The 17520-nt window shown below is 51.3% G+C and overlaps 1 protein-coding gene across 1 annotated transcript; it reads right to left on the reverse strand.

Annotated features, from left to right (window-relative positions):
- Positions 1-12756: 12756 nt before the first annotated feature.
- On the reverse strand, positions 12757-13743 carry MC3R (melanocortin 3 receptor). The gene has a single exon (XM_042930062.1). It carries the CDS (start codon positions 13726-13728, stop codon positions 12757-12759), a length of 972 nt encoding a protein of 323 aa, XP_042785996.1. The 5' UTR covers positions 13729-13743.
- Between the last annotated feature and the right edge of the window lie 3777 nt (positions 13744-17520).

Consider the following 17520-nt stretch of genomic DNA (forward strand, 5'->3'; position numbering starts at 1 on the left):
CCCCCCCCCCGCCCCCGCAACCAATTCTCCAACTCTCTGGACACCCACTGGGTGTCCTACAGTTCAATTCAATTCTGGTATTAGCTCCCTGGAGTTGGTGCAGACCCACAGGTTAAGGGCTCCCCCGCAGGACTGCCCTCAGGTCCGATGCTGGTCACAAATCTCAGGTTGTCACCTGTGCTTCTGACTGCCCCGCTATAAATTGGGGTTCCCGCAGCCCCCTCTTCAGGTGAGATAATTCACTGGAACGACTCACAGAACTCAGGAAAACACTTTACTCACCGTTACCAGTTGATTCTAAAGGATACAGCTTAGGAGCCGCCAAACGGAAGAGATGCCCAGGGCAGGGTGTGTGGGAGGGAGCCTGTGTCACGCTCCCGGGTCCTCAGTATGGTTACGAACCTCCCTGAGCCCCCACCACTTTAGGGCTTTTTACGGAGTTTCCATTACGTAGGCAGGACTGAATAAACCGTCGGTTACTGTGAGTAACTCAGTCTCCAGCTCCTCTCTCCTTCCTAGGGTTGCGGCTGAAACTTCCAACCCTCTGATCACGCCCTTGGTCTCTCTGGCCAGCAGCCCTCATCCTGAAGCCATCTCCTTTCATCCCGAATGAGGGTGGGGAGAGGCCGCCTTGGCAGAAGGAGCCTGGGGAATGATTCCTTAAAAAGAAATACTCGGGATGATTTCCACCTGCTCATCGTCCCTTTTGATTTTCTGGTGGCCTCCAGGGTGGAGTCAGTGAGATTCTTTTGCCAAGAAGCTGCCTTAAACTGGCTTTCAGCTGTGGAAAATCATCCTCGGTTGTGATGTCTCTGCTGCGGGAGGCATTGCCACGCCAACTGTGGGTCTGAGACCTGCAGCATTGGTATCAACGTGGCACCTGTTAGAACTGCAGAGTCCAAGCCCCCACCTCAGTGCTGTGAGTCAGATTCTGCATTTCAGCAGGATCCCTAGGGGGTCTTGGGTGCATATTCCTGTCTGAGAAGCCCGGTGGGGTATGCCCAGAATGGAACAAGATGACCCACTAATTTTCTTTAATGATAATGTCAGCAACGGGAGCAATGTTGACGGGCCCCAGGCACTATGACAGTGGGTGCTTTGTGTTTTATTTTTGTTTTTAAATTTTTTATTAAAAACTTTTTTTAAATGTTTATTTTTTAGAGAGAGAGACAGAGCATGAACAGGGGAGGGGCAGAGAGAGAGGGAGACACAGAATCCGAAGCAGGCTCCAGGCTCTGAGCTGTCAGCACAGAGCCTGACACAGGGCTCAAACTCACCAACTGCGAGATCATGACCCAAGCCGAAGTCGGATGCTTAACTGACTGAGCTACCCGGGTGCCCGTCACCTTCTTTAAAAAAATTTTTTTTTAATATTTATTTATTTTGGGGAGAGACAGAGACAAAGCAAGAGTAGGGGAGGGGCAGAGAGAGGAAGACACAGAATCTGAAGCAGGCTCCAGGCTCTGAACTGTCAGCACAGAGCCTGATGCAGGGCTTGAATCCATGAACTGTGAGATCGTGACCTGAGCCGAAGTTGGATGCTTAACTGAGCCACCAGGTGCCCCTGTGTTTTATTTTATTGAAACATCTCAACTCCTCCTGGGTGCTGGTATTATTCCCATTTTTCTTGGTGAAGAGACAGAAATAGAGTACTGTCTTTGGTGAGAGGCTGTGAGAAGCAGGGCCCTGGGCCCAATTCAGGTCTTGCCTGCCTTCTAACATTCATGGCCGTGGGCCCTGCCCTACGATGTTGATCTCTTTAATGTTTTTTTTTTTTTTATTATTATTTATTTTTTTTGAGACAGAGAGAGACAGAGCATGAACGGGGGAGGGTCAGAGAGAGAGGGAGACACAGAATCTGAAGCAGGCTCCAGGCTCTGAGCTGTCAGCACGGAGCCCGATGCGGGGCTCGAACTCACAGACCATGAGATCATGACCTGAGCCGAAGTCGGATGCTTAACCAATGGAGCCACCCAGGCGCCCCTGTTGATCTCTTTAAATGAGTTAAAGATGAGGCCCCGTTTACTCATGTCCTTTCATTTGCTCACTCCTCAGATGTTTTCTAAGTGTCTGCTCTGGACCAGGCCTGGGGGGGCCTTGGAGAAGCGAGATGGATCCCGCCTCTTTGCAGTGTTGCCAGTTACGGGAGGGGAAGGGGGGGACGAGGGATGGGAGGAGACGTAAATAAGGGTTGATCCCCTCCTGCTCCCTGTGGGCACCCCAAGTCTCTGCCCTGGGCCCACCCTTAGGTGGAAGTCAGCGCTTTGTTGCCCCCCACCCCCGAAGGGTAAATCCCTTGCTCCAAGCCCTAGTGACTACGTGCATTTCAGATTTTGTCCCCACCAGACTTCTAGACCCTCCTTGTTCCTTCTGCAGAGACTCAGCTCTCTGCTGGCTGGTCCCAGACCCCGGGGACCCATCCATCTCCCCTGTAGTTTCTCTGAGCATCTGCCTGACAAAGGCATATCTTCCCTCTGAATCCGGCTGCCAAGAAAACGTGGGTTGTGTTGCTATCATCGTGTTCTCTGGTTATGATAGCACAAGAGCAGGGCTCAACACATGTCCGTCTAAAGATGGGGGAGTCACTGAGGAGGAGGTGAGTGGCCGAGCATACTGGAGACCTTGGTTTTGTTGTCTAGTTTTCTACCCTCCTTTTCTTTTTCCTTTTAGAGAGAGAGAGAGAGAGCGAGAGTGAGCGAGCCTGCACATGAGTGGAGGAGAGGGACAGAGGGGGAGAGAGAGAGAGAGAGAGAGAGAGAATCTTAAGCGAACTCCACGCTCAGTGTGGGGCCCAACTCGGGGCCCAATCCCATGACCCTGGGATCACGACCTGAGCTGAAATCAAGAGCTGGACAGTCAAGCAACTGAGCCATCTCGGGGGCCCCTCCACCCTCCTTTTCACACCTTAATTAGAACTGTTTCCATACCCTTCTGCTTGCCTTTAGCATAACAGGGTGGCAGATCAGAAGTTCCCCTGGAACACCTACTCTACCGGTTGGTCTTTGTTTTCAGCTAATTCTTTTTGCGAATCTAATCTTACCTGGAAACCCAGTACGCACTCCGGGTCATGATGGAGCAGGTCTCGTTGAGCTTGGAACCCTTCCCTGTTCTTACTTTTCTCCCCTTCTCTGCCCCTCCTCCCTCGTCACCGCAGCCTACACCTGACGACTTCTCCCTTGGCCTCTGAGGAATGCACACATTGGCCTCTGTATTTGTCGGAATGCTGTTGCTTGTGAACACAGCAGTTCAGTGATGTGAAGACCGGGGTTAGGACTGGTTTCAGGCATAGCGGGATGCAGGCACTCACATGATAACAGTGGTTGGCGGGGGGGGGGTCTCCTTGCTTTCTTCTGCCTGCTTCCTTTGATGCTGGCCCCATCCTCAGGCAGACTGGTCCCTCACTCCTGCAGCCCCCGCAGCTTGGTACCCAGGGTTCCAGGGGCCGCAGGGCCTCTGTTTCTCAGGGGCTCAAGTACAGGTATTGAGTCCCCCCTAGGCTGCCTTGGGTCACAGGTGTGGCTGCTGTGCTAAGAGGCTGGAGTATCCACATATGGTCAGGTGGGGGCCGGACACCTCCTTTGTGGCTGATGTTGGGGGGGGGGGTCTGTGTCACGTGAGCCACAGTGCTTGAAGCAGCAGGCACCTTTGACTGCCAGGGACAGGGACAAGGGTTGAAAATCACCCACTGAATCTAGCTCCGCCACTGGCATCGGTGTGTGCCAGAAGCCCAGAGAAGGTGACAGACGTGCTCAGAGCCTGGTCCCAGGCTCTCCTGAATTTCAGCTGAGAGCTTCCTCCCTTTGCCACCAGCCCTCCCCCACCCGCTGTCTTTTCAGGGCAGGGCACACAGCGTTTCCTTTCCTGATAAACAGAGTCCTTCAAAGCCATTCTCGTGGCACTCACTCCAGAGGACCATCTGTGACATTGCTCTGTGTCCCCTCTGATGTTGAGTGGGATGTGCCAGCCTCTTCAAAATCCAGCACATGTCAGAGCACAGACAATAAACTCAGGGAAGGATCTTTTCCTGCTACAATTGAAAACAAAGAAAGCACACCGCCAGAACACGCATGTATCTGTCCCGGTCAGACATGTACTCTATAAAGTGTTCAGAGAAATGAGTTGATGGATTTTTCAGGTATTTTATGTGAAATGCATTCCTTTGGCTCAAGCAACTCCTACCATTGTGCTTCTCCACTGCCGATCAACTGCTGGCTCTGGGGTAGACACACTTCCGGTGGGGCCTGTCACAAAGCCTGGCAAAAGAGAGAACTTGCGAGACATTTTCTGTAGATCTATTACACTTCCATTAAAAGGTACATAAATGATAAAGCTTAATGAATGTTCACAAGTGGATTGAGAGATGGAATGCTTCCAATGCCTCTGGGAGCCCCCCTCCTGCCAAAGGAAATAATTTAATTATAAAACCAAGTTCCAGCTCGGTGCCTGCCAGATTTCTACTGGGTTGATGAGAATTTACATCCTGCGGCAAAGAGGAGACACAGGCTTGGAACCCAGGTCTGTCCGACCTCAGAGATTTGGAAAACAAAACTCACACGGGAATTCTGGGAATCAGGGTTTTCTGGTACGTCCGTGCAGCGAATTGCAGATTCCTTTGTCAGAAGCCCATGCTTAGGTTTGTTTTGCGGCTAGTGCCCTCTCTGCCTTGCTGCCTTCAGTGCAGCTCACAGCCTGGCAGAAAAGGGAGAGAAGTTAACAGAACATTTACACAATGCGGTAGGTTCTCTGGGAGGTCTACGGGGCTGGAGAGCTTTGGGGAAGGCCACTCAACCCCATCCCTGAGCTCTTGAGAAAGTGGTGTGTGTGAAGGGGGCACGTAAGCCCCAACACGATTTGTCTCTCCTCTTGAATTAGAGATTACTTGACCTAGTACAGCAACACTGTTTTCTGAGCCCTTATTGTTTTCAAGTCTCCTCGATCGGATGTTCGCGTATATTTCTTGGCAGCCTGCAGACAACAACACTCAGTTCGGTCTCCACGTGGCATCACAAAGGAACAAGAGGCAGAGGAGACACGAGTGTCCTTCAGAGGTTCTCCACTGGGGGTGGCCCTGCCTTCCCCCGCCCTGGGACATCTGGCAGTGTCTGGAGACGTTCTGACTGTGCCATGCGTCACGATGTGATGGCGCCATTGATGTCTAGAGAGTAGAGACCAGAGATGCTGCTAAACCTGTCAGGTACAGCACAGCCCGTGACAGAATTACCTGGCCTCAATGTCACTGGTGCCAAGGTTTAGCAACTCAGGTGGAATTCAGTGGCAGTGACTGCAGTCTCCCGAGAATGCCTAGTGACCGGAGAAAACCGTGCCAGGAGCGTGGCCAAAGTCCTGGAGATGCCTCTCTAAACGCACGTGGATGGACATCACCTTCTCACTCCCTTCTTGCCCCATTTCTTGACCGTTTTCCCTCTCCCCTCATAGTTTTCTTTTCACAGTGAAAATCTTTGGGCTAGATTTTTCTCAAACTTCGCTCATTCATATCGGCCCCTTGTGATTTTGTCATGCCTGTGACCTATTTGCGGAACAGCTTCATTATGGGCCACTCATGCCGTTATATGTAAACGCTAAAGTCTCATCTCGAGCAACACTATTTAAGAAATCTTGAGTTTCAGGAACGACGTAGCTTTCGTTTAGACATACTTGTAGTATAACTATAAATCCAAATATTTAAGTTGTGCTTTACTTGGGAAAGTTTTCTTTTAAAATAGAAATAGTTGAGGGGCACCTGGGGGGCTCAGTCGGTTGAGCGTCCGACTTCGGCTCAGGCGTGATCTCACGGTTTGTGAGTTCGAGCCCCGCGTCGGGCTCTGTGCGGACAGCTCGGAGCCTGGAGCCTGCTTTGGATTCTGTGTCTCCCTCTCTCTCTGCCCCTCCCCTGCTCACACCCTGTGTCTCTCTCTCAAAAATAAATAAAGATTGAAAAAATAAAAAATAAGTAAAATAGAAATAGTTGACAGGTGTTGATATGCTTCACAGACCATCTTGCCTCCAGTGGAACCCATTCCGTACTTTGGAAAACACTGGGCTGACTTTCACCTTATCCTTCCCTCCCCCTCCCTAGGGACAGCCATTTGCAGGTACCTGGGGGATGAGAGGCTGGCAGCTTGCAGGCAATTCGAGAAATTTCCAGAGGCAAGCCAGTGGGGGAAAGGGTCTGTGAAATTCATATGTTGATTTTTTGGGGGGGCCGTGTTACATTTCATTCCGTTGTCACAACTAAATGCTACCAGGCAAGTGGGTGGAACTCCCTTTTACACATGAACAGAGCAGCATTCAGAGGTCAGAAGATGGGCCTTAAGGATTCACAGCCAGGCTTGGGGTGATCACCCCGTGTTGTCTGATTGCCCTGAAGCTTCTTTTCCCTTGCTGCCACGGTAGCCCAGCCTTGAGTATCCTTGCATGTTTTTTAAAAAATCTATTTGTTCATTCTTGGGGGGGAGGCAGGGGCGGAGAGAGAGGGAGAGAATCCACACTGTCAGCACAGAGCCCGACGTGGGGCTCAGATTCACGAACCTTGAGATCATGACCCGAGCTGAAACGTGAGAGTCGGACGTGTGACCGGCTGAGCCACCCGGGCTCCCTTGCGTGTTGGATTTTATCTGCACCTCCCTGATCTGCCTCCACACCGTGGCAGGAAGGGGGCTCCGGGAGCTCGAGCGGTAATCCTGCAGGGCTGGCGGGCATGTCCCACGGGACCTACCGCGTGGGTCCTGCGACCGGTCAGGTGCGTGGCCTCTGTGCAGCGAGGGACGCACTGGGAGGCTCGCCCGGGAGAGCTGCAGAGCGACTTGGCTTAGGGAAGCTGGTGTTTTCTGACACTGTGTCTAATCCCTTTTGGGCCTGGAAGGTTCCCAGGAGCTGTGAATAGTCTCTAGGCGGGGGACGATTCCAGGACCTGCCAGAGGCCCCCGGGCGCCTATTCTCGAGGTGGCCGGTCAGAGAAGCCAGCCATGTAGCCTGGCACAGCCCTCGGCCTCCAGGCTTGCCGAGACGCCTCCAGTTCCTGGCTCGTGCCACCTCTGGTTTCTTCCATTTGTTTCTCATTCGTCTCCCTCCTGACTCCCACCTCCTCAAGGGCGTCCCTGGCTGGGGGAGGAGCCGCTGTGTCCCCTTCCTACCTGTCAGGTGTCACTGTACCTGTCGTCTCCCTGATACCCTGGCAGTCTGGCAGGGCAGGGCCACATCCGCCTGCCCACCACGGTGGCCCGCTCACCCGGGAGGTGCCAGCACAAAGCAGGCCCCCTCAGCGTGCTGAACGAATGGTGGGGGTGAGTCTGGAACCTGGGTTCTGTGGTGGGGCTTTCGGGAAGCAGCGGAACCCCAGGCGTGCTCTTTTCTGAGGCTCCTTTTCCTCATCTGTGAAAGGGTGAGAATTGGCAGTTAATTTACGTGACGGCGAGGTTTCTTAACCTCAGTGCTGCTGCCCTTTGGGGCCAGGTCATTCTTGGTTGTGGGGGCCTGTCCTGTGTGCTGTGTTCAGCAGCGTCTCTGGCTGCCATTTATTAGATGCCTTTACCACCTCCACTCTAGATGTGACCCACAAAAACATCTACAGACGTTGCCAAGTGATCTCTGAGGTCAAGATGGCCCCGGGTTGGAGGTCCAGTGAGCTAACACGTGAAGCACCAAGGACGATATCTGGCATATAATTAAAATACTCTCTAAGCATTTGTTACTGTTGTTCTTAATGACCTGTTTACCCAGAGCAGCCAAGCTCCGGGCACCCAGATTTTTCCTGAGTGAATGGATCTGAGTCACAGGACCCCACTTGGGACTCACTGAGCTCCAGTGACGCAGCCCCGCTCTCGGTGAGGACCAACAGTGTATGAATTATGCTCCTCCCAGCCTAGAGGGGACGTAGAGTCTGTGCCCCGTCGTGCCCGATGCCAAGTCAGTTAATGATGAGTGTGGAACACGCACGGCTGGGGTGCTGTGGTGAGCACGCGGGCTGTGAGCCCGACGGCGTCTGTGAGGCCCAGGGCTGCCCTCACCTTCTCAGTGGCCGGGGCCAAAACCATCCAGCTGCCTTCTCTATAGGCTACGATGGTAGTGTGCCTACCTCCTAGGCTCTAGGTGAGAATTCAGCAAGTTAATGTGTCAGGCTGCTTAACACAGTGTCTGGCCCATATTACACCTTGTAGTGTCTTTCATTATTATTATTGATTTGGCTTCCAGGTAGGTGTCTTTTTTTTTAATTTGCTTTATTTTTAATGTTTATTTTTGAGAGAGACAGAGAGAGAGAGAGAGAGAGAGAGAGGGAGAAAGCACGAGCAGGGGAGGGGCAGAGAGAGAGGGAGACACAGAATCCAAAGCAGGCTGTGCTGGCAGCTCAGAGCCCTGCGTGGGGCTCGAACCCACGAACCATGAGATCCTGACCTGAGTCGAAGTCGGATGCTTAACCGACTGAGCCCCTCAGGCGCCCCTCCGGACGGGTGTTCTTAGGTGAGAAAGGTTGGCTTCCCCTTTCATTCCGCAGCGTGTCATCTGATGCTCTCAGCTTCTAATTTGATGCTGGTTCTTGGACGGCCCATGTTTACCCACTGGTGCTTCACACCGTGGCAGGAAATGGTGACAGGAACGAGACTGAAGCTCCCGGGGTGCTGGTTTTTGTCATTCTTCAGAAATGAGCAGTGCCTGTAGGTGGTTCTCATAGTAGGGTGTGCATCGTAATCGACAGCGGATCCTGAAGATTTCAGATGCCTGGCATGACTTCTGATCTAGTAGGTCGTGAGTTTTCGAGATTGGGCTGTTTCTCTGAGACTCCACATTCGGTACTGATACTCACCAAATCTGAGGATCACTCGCAGATTTCCTTCTCTTTGGTTAGACTTGAATTCGTATTTGAGTGTATGCGTGAAGTCACTTCTTCATTTAACACGTAATTCTTTATTGACCAGTTCTACATGCTGGTCCCATAAAGAGTATGGTGGGAGAGATTGATGAGAATTAAATGAATCAACTAACAAGAAAGTATAAGATAGCAACAAGGTCTGTGATAAAATAATACCTCGTGTGAATACCTGGGGTCTTCTTGCGAAAGAGTCGTCAGTGAAGGCATCTCTGAGGATTGGGCTGGAGCCTGAATGACAAGAAGGTGCCGGTCATGGGAAGATACAGGGTGAGGAGAATTGAGGTAGAGGAAACAGCAGGTTCAAAGGCCCTGGGGCAGGACTGAGTCCAGTGGGGGTGGTTGAGTAGGGCCAGGGGAGCACTGGGGATTTACCAGAGGAGATCAGATCATTAAGGCTTTGTAGGACCAGGTAAGGAAGTGAAATTTTATTTGAAGCCACTGAAGAATTTTAGTAGGAAGGTGATATGATGTGATTTATGTTTTTAAAGGATTGCACTGGCTGCTGCATGGAGAATGGACTTTGGTGGAGGTGAGGGCGGGTGAAGGTTTTCAGCCAAGGAGGCTTGAGTATGTTGTAGCCCGCAGCCCCATCGGAAACGATCAGAATTAAACTCAAAAGTTCAACTTAAGTAAGGACAATAGGCGACGATTCCTAGAGACCCATGGCATCAACCACTGCAGTGATCCTGCCTAGAATCATGATGAGCTTCTGTATCCCCAAATTAGGCTTGCTTATTTATTTATATTTATTTGTTGATATACTTATTTATTTTAAGATTTTATTTTATTTTATTTTTTTAAATATATGAAATTTATTGTCAAATTGGTTTCCATACAACACCCAGTGCTCATCCCAAAAGATGCCCTCTTCAATACCCATCACCCCCCATCAGCCCTCAGTTTGTTCTCCTTTTTTAAGAGTCTCTTATGCTTTGGCTCTCTCCCACTCTAACCTCTTTTTTTTTTTTTTTTTTTTTTTCTTCTCCTCCCCCATGGGTTCCTGTTTTAAATCTGACTCCTGCTGCTTAAAATGTCCAATGAGTTCCCACGTGAAGATGTGGGAAAGTGGCCCTGGCAGCCTAACATTCAAGGTCGTTCCCTGCCCCCCCCCCCCCCCCCCCCAATAAGGGATGCACTTCCCAGGGCTCCCCACAGGCTTTGGAAAAGGAGAGCAAATAAAATGATTAATTGGCTCTTGGTTTTTACGACATTTCTATGGAAACTCTATTATGAAATCCTGGATTCTTGAGTTGTAGAAATACGCATTAGTTTCTCTCCATGGCAGTACGTGCCTCTGAGGTCATTGGGTCATGGCTCAGCCATCTATACTGTTCCCACGAGAGGTGCTGGGGCATTGGACTTGGGGATGTGGGCTGGGCAGCTTGAGTATGGACCTCTGCTTCTCTGCTTGCTAGCTGGATTTTCATAGATAAGCTCCTTAATCTCTGCATTTCAGATGTCTCATCTGCAAAATAAGGGTGATCATGGTATCTGTCTCGTGGAGTTATTGCAGAGGTCAGAGAAGCAAATGCCTGTATAGCACCTAGTACACTCCTTGGCATGGGGTCAGCAGTCTGTGCAGACAAATACTTTTGGGTTTCCGTTATGCTCATCTGAAAGTCCTCTCTGCCCTTGCTTTGTGAAAGGTGGTCCCTAGACCAGCAGTTGTATCCCACTGGGGGCTTGTCAGAGTCAGAAATGCAGAATCATAGGCTCCACCCCAGACCCGCTGATTTGAATTTTTCACTTGAACAAGATCCCAGGTGATTCTTGCGGGTGTTGACGTCTGGACATGCTACTTTAGGCAACAATGTATATAGCAAGGAGAGCTGAGTCAGGTTCGAACGTAGAAACCCGTTGCCAGCATTGTGTTGGTGCAAAGAGACATCAGCACCGGGACGCAAAATGCACTGTGACCCTAACGAGCTGGGTGTTGTCCAACAACCGCATAAGCCCTCTGGGACTGTTTCCTCATCTGTAAAGCGACTCATCTGTGTTAGAAGTTTGTTGAGAGGATAAGCAAAGTGATGTGAAAGCTGATAGCAGAGAGTGAAAAGTTATTTTTATCTTGTTTACACAGAAAAAGGGCATCATAATTTTTATAGCTATTAACACAATTTTCAAAGAACCTGATCTCTCGTTTTCCACATTTGCTGGCCGAGAGTGGCAATGGACAAGACCTATTATTTGGTGTCTCGATGAAAATAATGGAGAGTGGCAGTGGCCCAGGAACGACAGCCTGGTATTTTTGGAAGCTAAATGGGAGAATTTTGTGGTTTGGCTAAAAGGCATTGCCCTGCAAGGGAACAAGATCCCAGGTGATCACTGTGGTCAATGGCAGTGTTTATACCATTTACAAAATACTCAGAATTGCCGTGTAAGGTTTGATGATGGCCAGGTGTGGAAGTCACCAGGGCACTTCCCGGTGGTGTATTTTAATGTGTCACACGTTTAGCAGCCACACAAGCCTTTTATTGTTTCCAAACATCACAATCAAAGCGAGAGCCCCACGATGTTGCTTGTGTTAGCAGGATGTCTTCAAGTACCAAACACAAAAACAAAAAACAAAAACCCACAATATATTCCAGCACGAGAAAAATACACGATTGTGCACCAAGGACACAGCATATTATAGGAATCCATTGGTGGGCGCAGTGTGAGGACAGCCAGAAAGTACAGCCTGAAGCCGTCTAGGGCAGGAAAGGGTCTGACAGGTGTGGCCAGCACGCAGTGATGTATGGCCCGGAGAGACAGTGCCGGTCAGCAAAGCTCGCCCAGTGCTCCCAGGATTGAATTGCTGCGCTGGTAAGGTACAGGCACGGACAGCGGGGTCGCCCCCGCTTTTACAGCGTGTTGGACAAAAGGAGCAGTGAACCAAGAAGTTTCCCTTTCGTAGGGTAGCATGCAGGAAGCCGTGTGATAGAGACACAGCTGCTACGAGCCAAAGCAGAGATTCCGAGAAAGCCCCGTGCATTTCCACGGTTTCTGAAAGTCTCCGAAGCTACCGTGAAGCAATTTCTTGAGATGCATGCCCCTGCCCCCAATCCGTGATTCCCTCTCTTGCTTTAATGATGGAAAAGGAGTAATAGGAAATGAAGATTTTTTTTAAATAGGGAAAATTATACCTTCATAGCAAGGTATCAAAATACTTTGTACACAGGTATGTGTTGATTTTGCAAAAGCACTCTATCTGTCTTTCCTTAGGATTGTGAAAGCTGCCTTCGACTCCGTGCATAAGAACCCCCCGACAAAGCAGCAGCCAAAATAGAAGTGGGTTACATCCCCTTGCTAGTTTTCTTGGGGAGCCTGGTCTGGGGGTCAAGAAGAGGGGCATCCATAGCATCGCTTCTTTGACACAGAGCTCAGTGTTTTTAGGAAACTGTTTTTACTGGAAACAGTAATAGAACAAATGCTCAGTCTCTTATGAAATACAGGCGAGGCCATCCGAGCAGCTGACAGCCAGAGCTGAGACAGGTCTGCTTGGGAGACGTCGGAACCCCTCTTAGAGTCAACGAGAGTCCTTCTGTCCGGTCTGGCTGGTGGCAGGGAGACATGGGGAGGAAGCTGGTGAGGGAGGTGGGCATTCCGGACCCCAGGTGCACAGAAATGAATGCGGGCGGCACCCTCCCCGCGTTCTGCCGGGGCCTCTTTGGGAAATCAGTGACTTACCCCCTTTGGAATCCTTTCGGAAAGCCTGTCACGTACCACGTCTGTCTTCAAAAGGCTTTGCGGGGGTAGAAGCGAAGAGACACGGGCGGTCGTGGCTGTTGGCAGATTTTGCGTCTTCCGGGTATTTCTTCTCCTCTTTCATTTTTCCCCTTCTGAACACCTTGGCCGGGCGGAGGGCCGACGGTGACGGAGCCCAGGTGCGCGTCCAGGGCTCCGGCGCCCTAGCGCAGGTTCATGCCGTTGCAGCTGCAGAGGATCTCCTTAAAGGTGGTACGGAGCTCCAGGCTCCGGAAGGCGTAGATGAGCGGGTCGATGATGGAGTTGCACATGATGAGGACCAGGTAGGTGTTGAAGTGGGCGGCGTAACAGACGCAGTAGGGGTTGGTGGGGCAGGTTATGATGAGGACGAGGTGGAGGAAGAAGGGGGCCCAGCAGCAGATGAACACCCCCAGCAGGATGGTGATGGTCACAGCCCCCTTCATGCACGAGTGCTGCGGCGGGGGCGCCCCGTCGGCGGGCGGCAGTGCCGCGATGCGCCGGACGTGCAGCCGGGCGAAGAGGAACATGTGCACGTAGAGGGCGCCCATGAGGAGCAGCATGGCGAAGAACATGGCGATGAGGCACACGATGACCATCTTGCTCTCGGAGTAGACGATGAACACCACGCCGCAGACCCCGCAGCTCACCCAGATGGCCGCGATCCAGGCGAGGGCCTTCCGCGCGGTCATGATGCTGTGGTAGCGGAGCGCGTAGAAGATGGTGACGTACCTGTCCACGGCGATGGCCAGGAGGTTGCAGATGGAAGCTACCAGCGAGATGCAGATCAGGGAGTCGAAGACGTTGTCCATGTGCTGGATGAGCCGGTCCCCGAGGGCCAGGGAGTTGCTGTTGACGACGGCGATCATGACGGTCTCCAGGGCGTTGGACACGCTCACCAGCATGTCCGCCGCCGCCAGGCTGCAGAGGAAGAAGTACATGGGCGAGTGCAGGTTGCCGTTCTTGACCACAGCCAGGATGACCAGGATGTTTTCCAGCAGGCTGACGATGCCCAGCGCCAGGAAGACCTCGGGCTTGATGAAGACCTGCTCGCAGAACCCGCTGCCGCTCTGGTTGCCGAAGGCAGGGCTGGCAGGGTGCTCGGAGCTGTTGGGCAGCGTTGGGTGCACAGACGGCAGGCAGCACGAGGCGTTCATTGCTAACAGACGGGCTGATCCGAGCGGGGGCTCCAGCGACGTCCAGAGGCTGCTGCTGCTGCTGCTGCTGCTGGCTGCTTCCTGGAAAGAAAAAAAAAAAAAAAGAAAAAGAAAAATCTCCCTCCAGATGCTTGCTGTGGATGCCCGTCCAGTCCAGACCGAGGCCTGGTTCTCCCCCAAAATAACAGGATGGAGAGAGGGAGAGAAAGTCAGCCTGGAGACAGACAGGAGAACTTTTCCTCTGCTTCTCCAGGACAAGCAGTTTTACGGACACTCTTCTCCGTCGCCTTCCTTCTGTCTCCCTCTTACCTTTTCCCCACCTGGGAATGGCAAAACCCGCCTCTGGTTGCTACAGTTTCGGCTGTCTTCATAGCAGGACCGGGGACGTGGTACCTGTTGCTAGGAGGGAGGGGTGAAGTCTCAGTCTTCATACGCTGGCTGCAGGCAGCCAGCTCCTACTTTGTCTTCAGTGCAGTGAACCGACCACTGAGCATCGGACGCCTCTCTTGACTGGCAGCAGGTACCCGCTCGGGCAGGGAGATGAAGAAGCAGGCTGGTGCCCTCTGCAGGCCAGACTGCTCACCTGTGGGCTGGCTTGGCTGAGCACTTCGTATTTGTCATGGAAACTGCCACAGGCATCCATTCATCCAGTTTGTTCATTCATTCATTTTTTTTTTTTAAATAGCTGTCGCTTATGGAGCACCTACTCTGTGTCAGCTCTCTGCTGGGTGCAGGGGACGTGGTGGTGAGTGAGACCTCCACACCATCGTGGTTTCTCCCGGACTTGGTGGGTGTCCGAGGTGGGAGAAGGGAAATCAGGCCGGTGTGTTTCATTGTGATGAATGCATGGTGATGGCGGCAGGGGGTGCTGGGGGGCGCGTGGGGGGTGGGGTTCCGGACCTGGATGGTCTGCGAAAGTTCTGGAAGAACGGGCATCTAAGCCTTGACTTGGCGGAAGAAGAGACCGTATCCCGCGGTGTGGTGGGGCTGGGGTTGAAGGAGGTAGAAAAGGGTCCCAGGCAGAGGGAGTCACATGCCCCAAACCTGGAGACAGAGAGCACTGGCTCTCCACCCTGGCCGTGGGGATCATCATAAACTAGGGGCGTCAGGACCCACCTGACCTCCTGAATCAGGATCACCAGGGAGGGGTAGGAGGACCCGCGCAGACGTGTGTTCGATTTCGACAGGTGAGCTGGGGCAGAGCCAGGATTGAGGTCTACTGAGAAGGGAGGTTGGTGTGTGTGTGTGTGTGTGTGTGTGTGTGTGTGTGTGTGTGTGTGTGTGTTTGTGTTTAAATTGAAGTACAGTTGACACACATTGTTATATTGGTTTCAGGTGTACAACATAGTGACCCGACAAGCAGTGCTCGGCTCAGGGTCTGTAGTCACCCTCTGTCACCAGACGATGTTATTACAGAATTACCGACCATATTCCCTATGCTGTGTTTTTCATCCCTGTGATTTAGTTATTTTACAAGGAGGCTTGGTGTTTCTGAGGAACCGAAAGTAGTTTGGCCGGAGTGTGGAGTTGGGAGACACAATTTGAGAAATGAGGGTGCAGAGGTCTTTATTTCTTCTATTATTATTATTTTTAATATTTATTTATTTGGAGAGAGAACGAGTGGAGAGAGAGAGAGAGAGAGAGAGAGAGAGAGAGAGAGAGAGAGAATCCCAAGCAGACTCTGTGCTGTCAGTGCAGAGCCTGATGTGGGGCTTGAACTCACGAACTGTGAGATCATGACCTGAGTTGAAAGCAGGAGTCGGACGCTTAACTAGTTGAGCCACGCAGGCACCCCTGAGGTTTTTATTTTTAACAAAGGGTGAGGAGTGCCTGGATCCAGAGGGACGGTATCCGCCATATGTGGGAGTTTGGACCGTCTGCTGAAGGTGGTGGGGGCCAAGGGAGGAGGGGCTTTAGGCAGTGGGGGGTGAAGGGGGGTCCATGCTGTAGAAAGACTCTAGGTTGCAGGGTGGAGAGCGGATTGGAAGCGGACTGGAGGGAACCAGGGAGGCCAGGGCTGCGGAGGCCTTTCGAGCTGGAAAGTGTGGAAGGCAGAATTTAGCAGTAGACTTCACTGCCTGGTTCATGTCACGTCCGGTGCTGCACACGAGGATCTTGCGAACTCGGGAAGCACAAATCCCTTTGTGCGCGCACGCACACACACACACACACACACACACACACACACACAAACATTCCAGATGGATTTAGCGATCATCTAACTATCGTCTGCGTGTGGGTGTATAGAAGATAGAAGAAACATGCATAAGGAAATAGAAGAGCTTGTTAAATATTTATAAAACTGTGGAGAGATTTCTTAACAAGATGGGCAATCCAAAATTTAGAGTATGAAAAAAAAGCACCAGAAGCAAAGCAAAAAAGACAGACAGGAAGAAAACATTTGCCGTAGACCACGAATGGTTACTGTCTCTTACAGAAAAAGAATTCTTTCAGATCAGTAAGGAAAGAATGAATTACCTCTTAGAATATTGGGCAGAAGATATGAACAGAAAACCAGTGAAGAAGAAATACAAACGGATAATAAACATGTGAAAAGATGTCCGTCCTTCTGGGGAGTTGGAGAAATGCAAATCAGAAATGAGACTCCGGTACCATTTTTCTGGTTAGATTAACGAGAACTAAAAAGATATCAAATTCGGGAGAGAATATTGGGAGAACAGTCAACAGGCACTCCTGAGGTTTGTGAATAGTCTCATTGTTGGCAGTTTCTACTAAAATGAAAGATGCGCCTGGGTGGGGACCTCAGTCTGCCTCGGGGCATAAGGAATACCACTTCTATTTATTCTCAATAGAGCAACTTAAATTTTTTTAAGCTTATTTATTTGGGGAGGGGGGGGGCAGGGACAGAGAGAGAGAGAGAGAGCTCAAGTGAGCGAGCAGGGAGGGGTAGAGAGAGAATCCCAAGCAGGCTATGTGGGGCTCAAACTCACAAACTGTGAGATCATGACTTGAGCTGAAATCAAGAGCTTAACCGACTGAGCCACCCAGGCGCTCTGAGCAACTTAATTTCTGATGTGAAGCCACTCATCTTCCAGGTTGGGGAAAAAGACAATCTTTATCCTTTTTTGGGGGCTTCTCCTCCTCCCCCTCAGGACGCATCCCAGGGTGTATTCGTCGTGTCTTGTCTGTGGTTTCAGGGACACCCGTGTTACCTGCAAAGCCAGATTATCAAGCAGGGGACCGTTCCTCCTCTGCTGGGCCCTTTGCCCACTGAGCATGACTGAGCGGACGGAGCCTGGTGCTTCAAACCTGCGTCCCCAGAGGCACCCTCTCTGCTAATGAGTGTTGATTTTGTGTTCCCTAAACACAACCCCCCACCCCCCACCCCCTGCTTTCCTGGGGGAGCTGCACAGATGCCCCATTACTTTTTAATCGAATCTTATCTATCAATGAGTTGGCTCTATTAATAACAATTGCAAGACACGATAGGCTCCCGCAGCGTTTCCGTCCATTGTTGGAGGAGGTGGGGGGCCCTGTTTTGGATGTCCTAACAAACTGTAACATGGAGAGGCTTGTCCTCATCCTCCTACCTTTCCTCTCTGCCCAAAGGGCTCTTCCCACGACTTCCTTGTACATGCATCTTACCCTTTAAGACCCGGCTCCGATGAGAACTGCCTTTTTTTTTTTTTTAACAGCTTTCCTTAAATCTTAGGTACTTTATTCATTTTATTCCCTCTTTAGCCACTGCCTCCCCAGCCCCCACACTGACAGAATTCAGCTTTTCCTCCTCGCTGTCACGGCACGCGGAATGTTCTATAACTGGAAGTCACG

The sequence above is a fragment of the Panthera leo genome, chromosome A3 (genome assembly GCF_018350215.1).
Source record: "Panthera leo isolate Ple1 chromosome A3, P.leo_Ple1_pat1.1, whole genome shotgun sequence".
NCBI classification, from domain to species: Eukaryota; Metazoa; Chordata; class Mammalia; order Carnivora; family Felidae; genus Panthera; species Panthera leo.

Coding starts and splice junctions, on each gene's coding strand:
- MC3R (XM_042930062.1), bottom strand. CDS start 13,728: ATGAACGCCTCGTGCTGCCTGCCGTCTGTGCACCCAACGCTGCCCAAC.